Genomic DNA, 15098 nt, shown 5'->3' on the forward strand with positions numbered 1-15098 from the left:
AGGATACGTACTAGACATACTGAACGGGGGTGGTGTGGGCATCGTGCTGAGGCCGTCGGGGCCAATTCTTGTGTGAAAGCTGATGATCGGCCCGCATCGCTATCTCTTGGATTTAAAAGGTCTCGTCGTGGCCTACTTGTATGGGGATGCCGACGCCTTGCCTATTCCTTGTACAAATATGGCTTGCCATGGGTCCTAAATCATGGCATGTACTCTGTATCACATGCTAACTCTGGAATGATAAAAGGTTCATGAGTAGGTAAAAAATCATACCAAATATTTCACATGTTGATATATTGCGAGTGGAATACAGGCCAATTCTCATCCAGTTTCCGTAAGTCGATACCATGTAGATCATCAAGCTCTTAAGGTGCCACAGGAATTGGCTATTAGAATTTGAACTGCTGCGACATTCTATCGGTCTTGTGTATCTCAATGGTAGCATACACTACCAATAGGACATTAACGTGCCAGATGTTGATATTCACAAAGAATTCATCGGGTATTACTACTCGAATTGTCAGATCCTCGAATGGTGTCCATTCAAACTATATTAATGTGATAAACATTAGTTGTATATATACTATTAAATATGAAATCAATTACGTTATTTGTATATAGCTCAAAATTAAATAAATACATACCTCCACTTCCGATCGTTGGTCTAATAGAAACCTTATATCTTGAAGATCAGTAGGTAATCCCATGTGACTCGGTATATGGTTCCATCTATTTAAATAAATTATTATCATAATAATTTAAATTTAAATCAATTTAATCATGGAGATATCTATTGAATTTTACCTTGTTACGAGTGGGAATGTATACGGGTAGTTTGTTCGAAGAGGTAAAAATAGAAATCTGAACCAGGCCCATGAGTGTAGTAGTAAAAGGCAACCACCAATTTTGATTTTCTCTGGTTGCATCGCTCGACTCATCTCCGGCACAATGTCGCCAACACGGCAGACCCTCAATTGAGTTTGCTTGCTCCTTTAAAATGAACGAGTTTCAGCAGCCACATTAGATAGACGAGATTTCATGACTTATTGAGCATCAGGATACCCCCAATGATATGAAGGATGTACACCCGAGTGTATCATTCTCTTTGGAATTCAATCGAATCCCCAACCAACTCCTCGAAATTTTTTAGTATCCAAGTCATTTCGATCCAACCTCCATAAATCATCTCTGGAACCACACTTAAAAGATCTAAACATACGACTCCCCAATCAGCGGACTGAACAGAATCAGTGACTACTGACCTGTCCACGGGTAACCCCAACTATAAATGCACATCCTCCAGAGGGATAGTACACTCGTCACATGGAAGATGGAATGTATGCGTCTCGGGTATCCACCTCTCCACCAAAGCTCTTATGAGTTTCGGGTGTAACTTACACCTCCGGCTTACAAGGGCCACGTGCCAAATACCGACTTCCCTTAAGTATGTTTCGATCAACAGTGATGGATGACAGGGTAGATTACAAATATGACATTGTAAAATTTGATCTTTTGCCTATTTACATAAAAATTATAAAAAATATTAAGTTAAAATATAACAATGAAATAAAAAATTTAAACAATATTAAAATTTATTCTTACCATTTGCAATTGGTTGACGGAAATGTGCTTGTTATCAAGACGGATTAGAGACCCGGCCATTGCTAAATTATATTGAACACAAACAATTTTTTTAAAAACAAATTCTTGAAAATATTAATAAAAAATAAAAATAGAATTTAAATAAAAATAGAATTTAGTAAAAAAATTTAAGAGAGAATTTGAGATATTTTTTACAATTGATTGAGAAATTTGAGAGATTTAAGAGAGAATTGTGAGAAATGTGAGTAAGAAGAAGGTGTGGAGGGTTTATACTTTTTCTTTTTCTTTTTTTACCATTGGGGGCCAACGACTATTTAAAATAGCTGTTGGAAGTGACCGTTGAGGGGGGGAACGCGCTGACTTGGATGCGTTTTTCTTTAGAGCGCTGATTGGACGCATTTTATTGGTCAGGGGGGAAAAAAGCACTAAGTCGGACGTGTTTTTCTGACTTTCCCCTGAAAACGGCACCAGCTGGGTGCATTTTTGTAAAATTGGCCCATTTCCATCAATTTTTACAAAATTGACCCATTTTCGTTATTTTTTTTTAAAAAAATGACCTTTTTTTATATTTTAACCAAATATACCTTCACCCTTAAATACGCTAAATGCATTTATACTTTTTTTTATTTAGTCCTTATATTTTTTCAAACATTCAATCTTTTTATTATTTTTATTTAAAATTCTTTGTCCTTCAAGTAATTTTGTCCTTAATATTTTTATAAATAGAATAAAATAATTATTTTAGCTTTCAATATCAATTTTTTTATCCGTCATTATCTTTGGAAAGTAAATAAAAAAAGTAAAAAGTAAAATTTTTGATATTTTGAATAAAACATAAAAGTAAAAAAAAAATTAGAAAAATATAAAATTATGAAAAAAATAATAAAACTCCTTTAAAATAAAAAATTATAAAACATAAATCTTTTTAAATATATAAAAATTTCAAGATTCAATGTTTTCTAAATTGAATCAGATTGGTTGGATCGAGAATCTATTAAGATCTGTCCAGTGAGAGGTAAAAAATCAATTTACCTGCAAATCAGTGCTGTCTAATTGAATCAAGCTAAAAAACTGATTAAACAAGTAGTTGAACCAATTTTTATAATTTTTTAATAATTTATTTACTTTGAACTAGACCTACTCATGGGCCAGGCCACCCGACCCAAAGGCCTATCCGAAAAGTGGAAGGGTTTGGGCAAAAATATAGCCCGAAAAATGGGCTTAAGCAAAAAAATAAAGCCCGTTTAAAAAATGAACTGGGCCTTAGGTAAGGCACTTTTAGCTGGGCCCAATCTGGCCCAATTCACAGAAGAACAGAAAAAATTTGTTATTTTTTATTGTTTTAATGCTATTTCTTGTTGTTTTCTCCCTATTTTGCTACCATTTCACTATTATGTTACTACTATTTTGTTGTTATTGTTTAGATATTGTATAACACTTGTTTTATTGTTAATTTTATTTTTATTGTAGAGACATTTATTTGTTAAGTTTATTTTAAAATTTATTTTCAATTTGTTGGAAAATATTTATTTTAATATTTTTAGTATTTTTAATGTATTATATATATTTAAAAATTATATAAAAATAATATAAAAAAGTTAATATGGGCGAGCTGTGTCGGGCCGAGGTTTTAGCATTTTTATCTTAATTGGGCTTGGGCAAAATTTTAGGCCCATTTTTGGGCCGATCTGGGTTTGGGCCTAACAAACAAGCCTAAGGTTTGGATTTAGCAGATAAGCCTAAGTTTTTGGTTCGTCCCAGCCCAGCCCATGAGCACCTCTACTTTGAACTAGTCGGACTGTTCGAACTAAGAATCGATTGGCTAATTAGTTTGACCATTGGTTTGGTTCCAAAAACATTGTAAAAAATTCAAAAAAAAAAGTTATTTACTCCTTGAATGATAATAAGTGTAACAGCCCAACCTGGCCTAAACGTTATGGCCAAATTCGGAGATGTCACAGAGAATGGGTTTAATTACATAAAATCATTTCAGTCTTTGATCTCATGTTCCTTATACCATTTCCGAAAGCGTTGTTTAATTTTGTTATTTGTCAAAACTCGTTTTACAGCGGTAGCTTTACAAATCGATACGATTTTTAAATCCGTCTTGTGTTTTTAGGAAAACCTTTGTTTAAGTAGAAACCATCAATTTTAAAAACAATTTATCACAACATGCATATCGTTAATAAACTTAAATCCATCGTTATAAACCTTAGAGTCCAAAGAGTACCAAAAATTACAAATTCTCAAAAAATAACCTCAAATAATAAATACACCAAAAATTAACAAGTCCAAACAGTTTTACTGAAGAGTGGTCACCATTGATTCCCTGCTGTACCGACCTGCCTAAGACTGTGGATTACCTGATAGATCAGACAAATATAGGTGAGTTTACGTAAACTCGGTGTGCAACCCAATAGAATTAAGCATACCATCATATATCTCCAAATACAACTCAAAAATAGATATAGATACATACTTATGTCCCTTTTTCAAATACAGTTACAGAATCAAATACAGATGTAGATACAGTTATGCAAAGTCCTACCCCCATCCTCTACATACCATCTCCGACGATCCCATCACACCATGTGGGGTTAAAAACACCCACATAGCCCTACACACCACATCATGTCATTAAGGCACGTATCAGATATAATGTGCAGCCAAGCTGCCAGAATATTTGCGTTTAACACTGATCAGAATACTTCCTCCTCATAACAGATCCCACCCTAAAACATATACAGAGCATAAAAACAGAATTAACAGAGAAAACATGCTTACATGCTTGTTGAACAGATAGCATATATACATAACATAAACATGCTCAGAATAGTATATCGGTCTAACGGATCACATTTTAGGGTCTATTTACCTTTACCGACCCTATAGTAGGCTCACAGTTGATTAGGACGATCCGTACGACCTTACGAAAAATTTCAGTATAATGGGCTTACATGCCAGTGTGGCCCACACACCTAGATTGGCCTTGGTCGTATGGATCACATGGCCTGGCCCAGATACCACACGCCCGTGTGGCCCACACGTCCAATTTGGCCTAGCCTGTGTGGCTCACACGGCCACACTTCGACCCTTACACAGTCGTGTCTTGCGTTCGGCCTGGCCTTCATCGATCACACGGCCGTGTCGTCGCACATGGCCTACCACACGACCTACCACACGGCCGTGTGGCATCGACAGTGGGGTTTTTTAGCTTTCGCTAAATCTAATTTTTCTGTATTTCGGGTACACACTTGGTTCGCTTTCGCAGCTAACACAATCCCAAGATCACCAGAACCTATAACCAGAATACCCAATATTGGTTTAGCAATTGATTAACGAATTTTGACAATAACGAACTTACAGGAACTCGACTTACCACCGACGAAAGACCTCATTTAACACCACTAAAACAAAAGGATTGAAATTCACGTTCAAGGCCTTCTCCTACACCAACAATTGCAGAAAAATGAAAATCATAATCATGTTCACTCATTACATGATTACGACGAAAATGAAAAGAAAACTCATTGAACCTGCACGAGTGTAATTCATGTAGCAAAAAGAAAAAAAGGTATTAGGAAAATGAAAACAAAAGGGATAGGGGAAATTCAAAGGAAAAATCGGTAGAGTGGTGGGGAAACAGAACGTCAGTTTTTTTCCTAAAAACTGGAAAATTGAAAAAAAGTTGAATAAATCAAGATTATCCCCAAATCCCCCAATTTACTCCCACTAACCCACTACTCAACCTCCTCAAAATTCCTGTTTGACCGAAACTCTCTTGATCAAATGAGCAAAAATAGACTCCCACGCTTGCACAGGGATTCTAACACAATACCTTCAGCATAACAATCCCCTTACTACTCGAACCAGCAGACCCATTCTAATATGGTTTCACAATTAATTCAATATAAGCCCATTGAGTAAGAAAGATGCTTGGTCAGAAAAATACCAAAATTCACCAAACATAAGACTTGAACTTGGGACCTCTCACCCATACCTAGAACACTTAACCACTGAAGCAAATACACATTTGTGTCATATTTATCCAAAAACAAGATTAGAAATATTGGGGCGTTACAACTCTACCCCCTAAAAGAAATTTTGACTTCGAAATTTACCTGATTAGAATAGTTGAGGATACTGCTGACTCATCGAGTCCTAAGGTTCCCACATGGCCTCCTCAGTGTTATGATTCTGCCATAGCACCTTCACTAAAGGAATGAATTTTTTCCGCAGATCCTTAACATTGCAATCCATAATTTGAACCGACTCCTCCTCAAAAGTCAAGTTCAGCCTAACCTCAATCTCCTCAACCGAGACAACATGGGAAGGATCAGAATGGTACCACCTTAACGTCGAGATGTGAAATACATCTTGAAAACGGTCTAGCTCAGGGGGTAGCTCCAACTGATAAGCAACTAGTCCCACACGCTTCAAAACCCAGTATAGTCCAATAAACCTATAACTCAGCTTACTCTTCTGACCGAACCTCAAAACTTTCTTCCACGGAGAGACCTTAATAAACACAAAGTCCCTCACAGAGTACTCGATCTCATGTCTCTTTAGATCTGCATAAGACTTTTGTCTATCAGAAGCCGCTTTCAAATGATCCCGAATCAGTCGAACCTTTTTCTCAATTTCAGAAACGAACTTAGGACCCAAAACTCGTCGTTCACCCAACTCAGTCCAACATAACGGAGTATGACACTTACGACCATACAGAGCCTCGTAAGGTGCCATCTGGATTCTAGATTGGAAACTGTTATTGTAGGCGAACTCAGCTAACAGTAGATAATCCTCCCAACTACCTTGGAAATCCATCAAACAACTCTGAAGCATATCCTCCAGTATTTGAATCACCCTCTCAGATTGACCATCGGTCTAAGGATAAAACGCAGTATTAAAGTCCAATCTTGACCCAGAGCCTTATGTAACTTCTTCTAGAACCGATATGTAAAACGAGGATCTCTGTTAGAAATAATTGACACTGGAACCTTGTACAGTCTAACTATCTTGGAGATGTACAGTTTCACCAACTTCTAAAGAGAAAAGTCCATCCGAACTGGAATGAAATGAGTAGACTTGGTCAATTGATCTACAATGACCCAAACAAAATCTTTCTTAGTGAGTATTAAGGGCAATCCACTAACGAAGTCCATCGACACTCGCTCCCATTTCCATATGGGAATCTTGACTGGTTGTAACAAACCCGAAGGTAATTGGTGTTTAGCCTTAACCTGCATACACGTCAAACATCGAGCCACAAAATTTGTAACCTCTCGCTTCAAGCCCAACTACCAGTATAACTCACGAAGATCGCGATACATCTTAATACCGCCAGGATGCATAGCAGAAGGGCTACTATGCGCCTCCCTTAGAATAGGCTGCCTCAAATTAAAATCATTTGGCATAGAAATCCATCTTCGAAAACATAACATACCATCACTGTTTAACCCAAAATCAGCAATAGTACCACTCCCAATCTGACGGAACCGTAAACCCAGAGTCTCATCCCTTAACTGTCTATCTCGAATCTGCTCAATCCAAGTCAGATTAACTTGCAACTCGGCTAGTAAACTCCCATTATCAAACAGACTAAGGCAAACAAACATCACCCTCAAATCAGACATCGCTCTATGACTTAGAGCATTGGCTACCACATTAGCCTTACTAGGATGATACTCTATCGTGCAGTTATAGTCTTTAAGCAGCTTAATCCATTAACGCTGTCTAAGATTCAACTCCTTTTGAGTAAGGAGGTATTTGAGGCTTTTGTGATCGGTATAGATGATACATCTCTCACCATACAGATAATTCTCTTCATGTGTCTTAAGCTGACAGGACGCATAAGCCATAACCTTACCCTTCTGCATCAAAACGCAACCCAAGCAGAAATGCGACGCATCACTGTATACCACAAACTACTTACCAAATTTAGGCTGTATTAGAATAGGAGCCTGAGTCAGAACAAGCTTGAGTTTCTCAAAAATTTCTTCCTGTGTATCAATCCAGACAAAAGGGACACCCTTCCTTAGAAGTTTAGAAAGAGGAGCTGAATTAAAAAAAAAACCCTTCCACAAAATGCTGATAATAACCTGCCAAACCCAAAAAAACTGTGAATCTCAGACACATTCTTGGGCTGTTTCCAATCTAGCACAGCCTCGATCTTCTGAGGTTCAACTCGAATCCCCTCAACAAAAACCACATTTCCTAGAAAAGTTACTTCACACAGCCAAAACTCACACTTGCTTAACTTAGCGTAAAGCTACTTCTCACGCAGAATTTGAAGCACTACTCTAAGATGCTCATCATGCTCATCCTTTGTCTTAGAGTAAACCAGAATATTATCGATGAATACCACGATGAACTAATCCAGATAGGGCTGGAATACTCGATTCATCAGATCCATGAATGCAGCTGGAGCATTCATTAGACCAAAAGGCATAACTAGGAACTCGTAGTGTTCATAATGAGTCCTAAATGCAGTCTTACCAACATCAGCTTCCTTAACCCTCAACTGATGATACCCAAATCGAAGATCAATCTTGGAGAATACAGAAGCCCCTCGAAACTGATCAAACAGGTCGTCGATCCTCGGAAGCATATACTTATTCCTCACGGTCAACTTATTTAGCTGTCGATAATCAATGCACATCCTCAAGCTCCTACCCTTCTTCTTAATAAATAGAATTGGTACTCCCCACGGAGACACGCTAGGACGGATGAAATCTTGATCTAGAAATTCTTGAAGTTGAGCCTTAAGCTCTGTTAGCTCATTCGGTGCCATTCGGTAGGAAGCGATGGACACCGGAGCCATACTCGGAAGAAGTTCAATCCCAAACTCAACCTTTCAATTCGGAGATAAACCTGGTAAATCTTTAGGAAAGACATCTGGAAAATCTCTCACAGTTCTAATGTCCCCAACAGAAGAGTTCCCAGAATTAGAAACACTGATGTAAGTCAAGTACGCCTCACACCCTTTTCAAATTAATTTCTCAGCCACAAGTGCGGAGATCACATTAGATAAGTAGTCTCTATGCTCGTCAATCACAACCACCTCCTTATCGTCCTCAGTCCTCAAAAAGACTCTCTTAGTTACGTAGGCCAAACTAGCCCAGTGCCTGACCAACCAATCCATACCCAGAATTAAATCGAACTCCCCAAACAGAAGCTCCATCAGGTCTGCCAGAAAAACAGTACCTTGCACCTCTAATGGAACATCCTTAAAAAGTTTACTAACTCAGACAGATTGCCCCAACGGGCTTAGTATAATAACTTCACTAGTAGTGCTCTCCACGGTAACCCCAAGATTTCTGATACAGTACTAGCTATGTATAAGTGTGTGGAACCTATATCTATCAGAGCAATATAAGGTACACCAGAAATTAAAAACGTACAGGTGATGACATCTAGAGCATCTCTGTCCTCTCGGTGTCAAGCAGCATAAACAAGTGCAGGCTGCCTCGCCTCTGTCTAACTAGCACCTCTGCCCGGTACTCTCTATCCACTACTAAATCCCTTACTACCCTTAGCCACTCCATGACCCCTAGGTGGCTGCTGAACTACCCTCTGAGGCTGCGTAGAACCCAATGCTGACGCTTGCATTTGATTTGACTGCCGTAGACACTCTCTGATACGATATTCCAATGAATTACACCTCAAGCAAGCCCCTATCCTCCTCCAACACTCACTTGGTTGGTGCCTACTACAGTTATTACACGGCTAAATCCTGGTAGGGGCAACAGGAATCCCCACTCTAACTGACCCATCAAATCTGCCCTTTTTCTTCAGCCTCTGCACAGAACTTGAGGGCCCTGAATCCTTCTTGTTCTTACCCCTCTCTCTATCCCTATTCTGGCAGTCCACGTGCTTAACATCCTCAGCAATCTTTGCCTTTTTTACAATACCGCAAACTCACGTTCCCTCTGTAGAGTAATCTATAACACCCCATACCCGTATCCTACGCCTGGATGGAATACGAGGCATTACCTAACTTAAACTCGTGCTTACGACCAATTTCGAGTGTCCAAGACTTGGACAAATTTAAAAATTTCACAAGCTTACCAACAAGTCCTTCATATGGGCCTACGAGGCCCAAAACACACATAAAAAATCATTCGCAACCAACTCGGGTTTTTTAGTCAACTTTGGAAAAATAACACTTGACACAGGGGCACACTGCTCGTGTGGAAAGGACAACATGCCCGTGTGACCAAATCGACATGGTCGTACTGTTGGCTCTTGTGACTCACATGGCCTAAGCAATATAGGGACACGCCATGTCCCTCACCCGTGTGGAATTAATTCTAAATTCACACCTACAGGGGATTTCATACGGCTTGGCACACGCCCGTGTCCCTGGCCCGTGTCCTTCACACGGCCATGACAAGCTTGTGTCTTAGCCCGTGTGCAAAAACCTGGACATTCTATTTCTGACGTCAGTAATTCTTAAGGGTCACACGGCTAAGGCATACGCCCGTGTACTAGGTCGTGCCCTTCACACGACTGAGACACACGGTCGTGTCTCTGCCCTTGTGTTTACTATCATGCATACTGATTTGCAAACTTTACGTGCCGGAAACACAAGGCTGAACAGCACGCCCATGGGGCTGGCCGTATGTCACACACGGCCTAGACACACGCTCGTGTGCCTATCCGTGTGGATAAAATAAGGCTATTTACCAAGCTTCTTTGCCACCTTTACTTACATAACCTGCATAAGATCACTCTATACCAATACAATGGCACATCATATGGTCAAATCAACCACAATAGACAACATTTCAATGTGCAAATTTACTCATCCACAAAAAGTAACATCTACTATACAATATCAAAAACAAGAAGTCTAACTATACCAAGTGCTTCGGATGATAGTGTGATCGTAGCCTCGGACGTCCGTTGAATCCTTGAGCTATTTAAGCGCCACTATAAGAAAATGGGAAAAGAGAGGGAATAAGCATAAATCTTAGTAATTTGCACATAAATAAATATACGACAATAATTTTACTATTCATCAACATGTTTATCAATCAAAAATAGGCATAAGCACAACTTACTCATCACTATCCATATAAATCTCATAGCATATATCGAGCTCATATCCGGTGCTTGACCAACCAATCCGTACCCAGAATTAAATCGAACTCCTCAAACGGAAGCTCCTTCAGGTCTGCCAAAAAAACAGTACCTTGCACCTCCAATGGAACATCCCTGTAAAGTTAACTAACTTGGACAGACTGCCCCAACGGGCTTAGTATAATAACCTCACTAGTAGTGCTCTCCACGGTAACCCCAAGATTCCTGATACAGTACTAGCTACGTATGAGTGTGTAGAACCTATATCTATCAAAGCAATATAAGGTACATCAGAAATTAAGAACGTACTGGTGATGACATCTAGAGCATCTCTGTCCTCTTGGCGTCGAGCAGCATAAACAAGTGCGGGCTGCCTCGCCTCTGTCTGACTAGCACCTTTGCCCGGTACTCTCTATCCACTGCCGAATCCATTACCACCCCTAGCCGCTCAACGACCCTTAGGTGGCTACTGAGCTGTCCTCTGAGGCTGCGCAGAACCCAATGCTGACGCTTGCATCTGATCTGCCTACCGTGGACACTCTCTGATATGATGTTCCAATGACTTACACCTCAAGCAAGCCCCTATCCTCCTCCAACACTTGCCCGGATGGCGCCTACTACAGTCATTACACGGCTAAATCCTGGTAGGAGCAACAGGAATCCCTACTCTAACAGGCCCATCAAATCTGGCCTTTTTTTAAGCCTCTACACAGAACTTGAGGGCTCTGAATCCTTCTTGTTCTTACCCCTCTCTCTATCTCTGTTCTGGAGCTCCACGCGCTTAACATCCTCATCAATTTTTTCCTTTTCTATAATACCGCAAACTTACGCTCCCTCTATAGAGCAATCTGTAATACCCTATACTCGTATCCTACGCTGAGATGGAATACGAGGCGTTACCTAACTTAAACTTGTGCTTACGACCAATTTCAAGTCTCCAAGACTTGGACAAATTTAAAACTTTCTCAAGCTTATCAACACGTCCTTAATATGGGCCTACGAGGCCCAAAACACACATAAAAAATCATTCGTAACCAACTCAGATTCTTTAGTCAACTTTAGAAAAATGACACTTGACATAGGGGCACACGCTCTCGTGGGAAGGGCAATACGCCCTTGTGACCAAATTGACATAGTCGTGCTGTTGGCTCATGTGACTCACATGGCCTAAGCAATATAGGGACACGTCATGTCCCTCATCCGTGTGGAATTAACTCTAAATTCACACCTACAGGGATTTTCACACGGTCTAGCACACGCCCGTGTCCTAGCTCGTGTGCAAAAACCTGGACATTCTATTTCTGACGTCAGCAATTCTTAAGGGTCACGGCTAATGCATACATCCGTGTGCTAGGCCGTGCCCTTCACACGGCTGAGACACACGACCGTGTCTCTGCCCATGTATTTACTATCATACATACTGACTTGCGAACTTTACATGCAGGTAACACACGGCCTAGACACACACCCGTGTGCCTACCTGTGTGGATAAAATAAGGCTATTACCAAGCTTCTTTGCCACCCTTACTTACATAACCTGCATAAGATCACTCTATACCAATACAATGGCATATCATATGGTCACATCAACCACAATAGACAACATTTCAATTGTGCAAATTTACTCATCCATAAAAAGTAACATCTACTATACAATATCAAAATGAATATTGATCATTACCCATGGCCTTATACAAAATGAAATGATTTAACCCAACCTACACATTTGGCTAATTTCTCAAGGACACAAAACAATAAAGTCTAAGCCAAATACATGCCATACTCAAAAACAAGAAGTCTAACTATATCGAGTGCTTCGGATGATAGTATGATCGTAGCCTCTAACGTCAATCCTCGAGCTATTTAAGCTTCACTATAAGAAAATGGGAAAAGAGAGGGAGTAAGCATAAAGCTTAATAAGTTGCACATAAATAAATATACGACAACAATTTCACCATTCATCATCATGCTTATCATACAAAAATAGGCATAAACATAACTTATTCATCACTATCCATATAAATCTCATAGCATATATCGAGCTTATATCTCATGCATGTCAAATAAGTACCAGTACCACTTACAACATAGTTATACCTTACTCGTTAGCTTAAACTACATCTCTCACCGTTAAACCATTCGAAACTTTACCAGATATTTGACAAGCCTCAAACATAGGGTAGGGTGCCGATGCACATATCCCAAACATGGTCTTACACTGACTATCATATCGTAGCCGATGCATGTTCCAGACATGTCTTACACTGACTTACATCTCGAGGCAGATGCATGTCTTGGACATGTCTTACACTAGCACCGGTCTCAATACCGATGCCATGTACCAGACATGGTCTTACACAGGCTCTCATAATGTGGCCGATGCATGTCCCAGACATGTTTTACACTAGCCTACAATAACCCATATGTCATGGCATGGATATCCAATTTATTTCCTAGGTTCAAACGGGAACTCTACTATCTCTATTATCATCATACTTTCTCAATTCCACAATCAAGCAATTCATGCTATATTAATTCAAATACAAATCAATACACACATTAGCAATGTAGTTGTATTATTTACATACAACTTACCTCGGATTACAAAATGTGGCGACTAGTCGATTTGTCGATTTGCTTGGCTTTCCCTCGATCTAGGTTTGGATTTGGTATTTCTTGATCTATAATAGCAAAATGTATTTGTTTAGATCGAAAATTCACAACTTCGGTAAAATGACCATTTTGGCTCTAGACTCAAAAATCGATTTTTATCGAATTTCTTCATATCTTAAACCTATCCGAACTCCTTTTTCTCTTATAGTAACCCCAAATTCCCGCTATTTCACACATGTGTCATCTATTTTACAACTTATGCAAAATAGTATTTTTAGGTGTTTTCATGCTAACACCTTTTACAAAAGTTGTTTATAACACACCCAAGACTCATTTTCTTTCATAAAAACTCAGAAAACATTACAAATCATGGCAAAACCTTCAACTCTTAACCATTTTGCAAAATAGTACCCTTATTTGAAAGCTCATGCTTCAAGGGTCTCAAAAGTACAATAATATTTAAGAAAAGCCATTAAAATCACTTACTTGCAGGAGGAATGAGTTGCTGAAATTTTTAAAGCTCAAAACCCCTAACAATGGCTGAAAAATTAGTGGAAGTGAAGAAAGAATGAAAGAAAAAGATGATAGCTAGGTTTAGGGCATTATTATATCTTACATTATGTCATCAAATTACCTAATGTTGACTTTTCAACATTTTTATCTCCTATGGCCGACCAGCTAAGATTTAAGGGTCTTTTTGACCTTTAAAGACCCCCAAATTAAGGTTCATAACAATTTAACACCCTCAGCTATCAATTTAAGACCTTTGCACTTTATGCGATTTAGTCTTTTTTTGAAATTAAGCAAGCAAACGCTAAAATTATTTCACCAAATTTTTCATGCACTAATATAAACTTATTATAAGTCTAAAATATTAATAAAATATTTTCTCTGACTTTGGATTGGTGGTCCCGAAACCACTATTCTGACTAGGCCCAAAATCGGGCTGTTGCATAATCAGTACTCTCAAACTGTCCTTCAGACCGTCCTCAAAACCGACACGCGTCTCGTACTCTGATGCTACTATACCTCGAGCTTAGTGGCTCAATCATAGAAACTCGACCTCATACTCAACCACTATCATATCCCCTTGCGTGAGATTCATGAACTCACGCCTACGAGCATCCACATAGCTCGATCCCACATACTTACTGTGGAAAGCGGTCTTAAAGAAGTCCCAGGTCAAATGATCAGGCTAAGTACCCTCCTCAACCGTCAGTCACCCCTGATGTGCCTCTTCGCGAAGCAAGGAGATTGCACCCTTAAATTTCTGCTCGGGAGTGCAGTCTAAGTTATTCATAATCCTCTTTATGGCCTCCAACTAGTACTCGGCTACACTAGGGCCCTAAACAAATCAGCCCCATTAGACCGGAGTCGTTCAGTTACTAACCCATGACCCCCAGCTCCAGAATAGAGTCCAACTACCCTTTCCAAAATACTTAGCATGGCTTAGGACAGTGCGTCGTCCCTAGCAGAGCGACTCTGAGACCCAGTTTTAATAGCAGACGAAACCGACGTCTTACTAGTATCCAGATGTGGCATACTACCAAATAAGGAAGACTCAGCTTGAGCCCCTCTTTGGCCCTTTCTACGACCATGAGTACCACGTCCACAAGTTCCACATGCGCTAATTGTCTAATTCAAGTTTTATCTACATTAGAAATTTTATGCATCAGTTTCAGTTATCTATTAGCAGGTATTTTATGCATGATTTATCAGAAGTTCAGAGATGTTCTTAGAAGTTTTAGTCTCTAGCTATTTCAATACAGTCTCAGAAGATACTATTTACAGTATATTCAGAA

At 39.4% G+C, this 15098-nt stretch overlaps 1 protein-coding gene across 1 annotated transcript; it reads right to left on the minus strand.

Moving 5' to 3' along the window:
* Nucleotides 1-4890: 4890 nt before the first annotated feature.
* On the minus strand, nucleotides 4891-9591 carry LOC121214799 (uncharacterized). Its single transcript, XM_041089058.1, has 10 exons — nucleotides 9559-9591; nucleotides 9371-9498; nucleotides 9132-9235; nucleotides 8624-8814; nucleotides 8162-8452; nucleotides 7535-7700; nucleotides 7046-7288; nucleotides 5905-6173; nucleotides 4982-5049; nucleotides 4891-4900 (listed from the first exon to the last, which is right to left on the minus strand). Exons 1-10 carry the CDS (start codon nucleotides 9589-9591, stop codon nucleotides 4891-4893), a joined length of 1503 nt encoding a protein of 500 aa, XP_040944992.1.
* Between the last annotated feature and the right edge of the window lie 5507 nt (nucleotides 9592-15098).

This window comes from Gossypium hirsutum, chromosome A01 (genome assembly GCF_007990345.1).
Source record: "Gossypium hirsutum isolate 1008001.06 chromosome A01, Gossypium_hirsutum_v2.1, whole genome shotgun sequence".
Classification (NCBI taxonomy): Eukaryota; Viridiplantae; Streptophyta; class Magnoliopsida; order Malvales; family Malvaceae; genus Gossypium; species Gossypium hirsutum.

Coding starts and splice junctions, on each gene's coding strand:
- LOC121214799 (XM_041089058.1), bottom strand. CDS start 9,591: ATGCCTCGTATTCCATCCAGGCGTAGGATACGG. Junction 9,236..9,370: donor AAAAAGGGCAGATTTGATGG/GTCAGTTAGAGT, acceptor ATATCGTATCAG/AGAGTGTCTACGGCAGTCAA. Junction 7,701..8,161: donor ATCAGTTTCGAGGGGCTTCT/GTATTCTCCAAG, acceptor TGGGTTTGGCAG/GTTATTATCAGCATTTTGTG.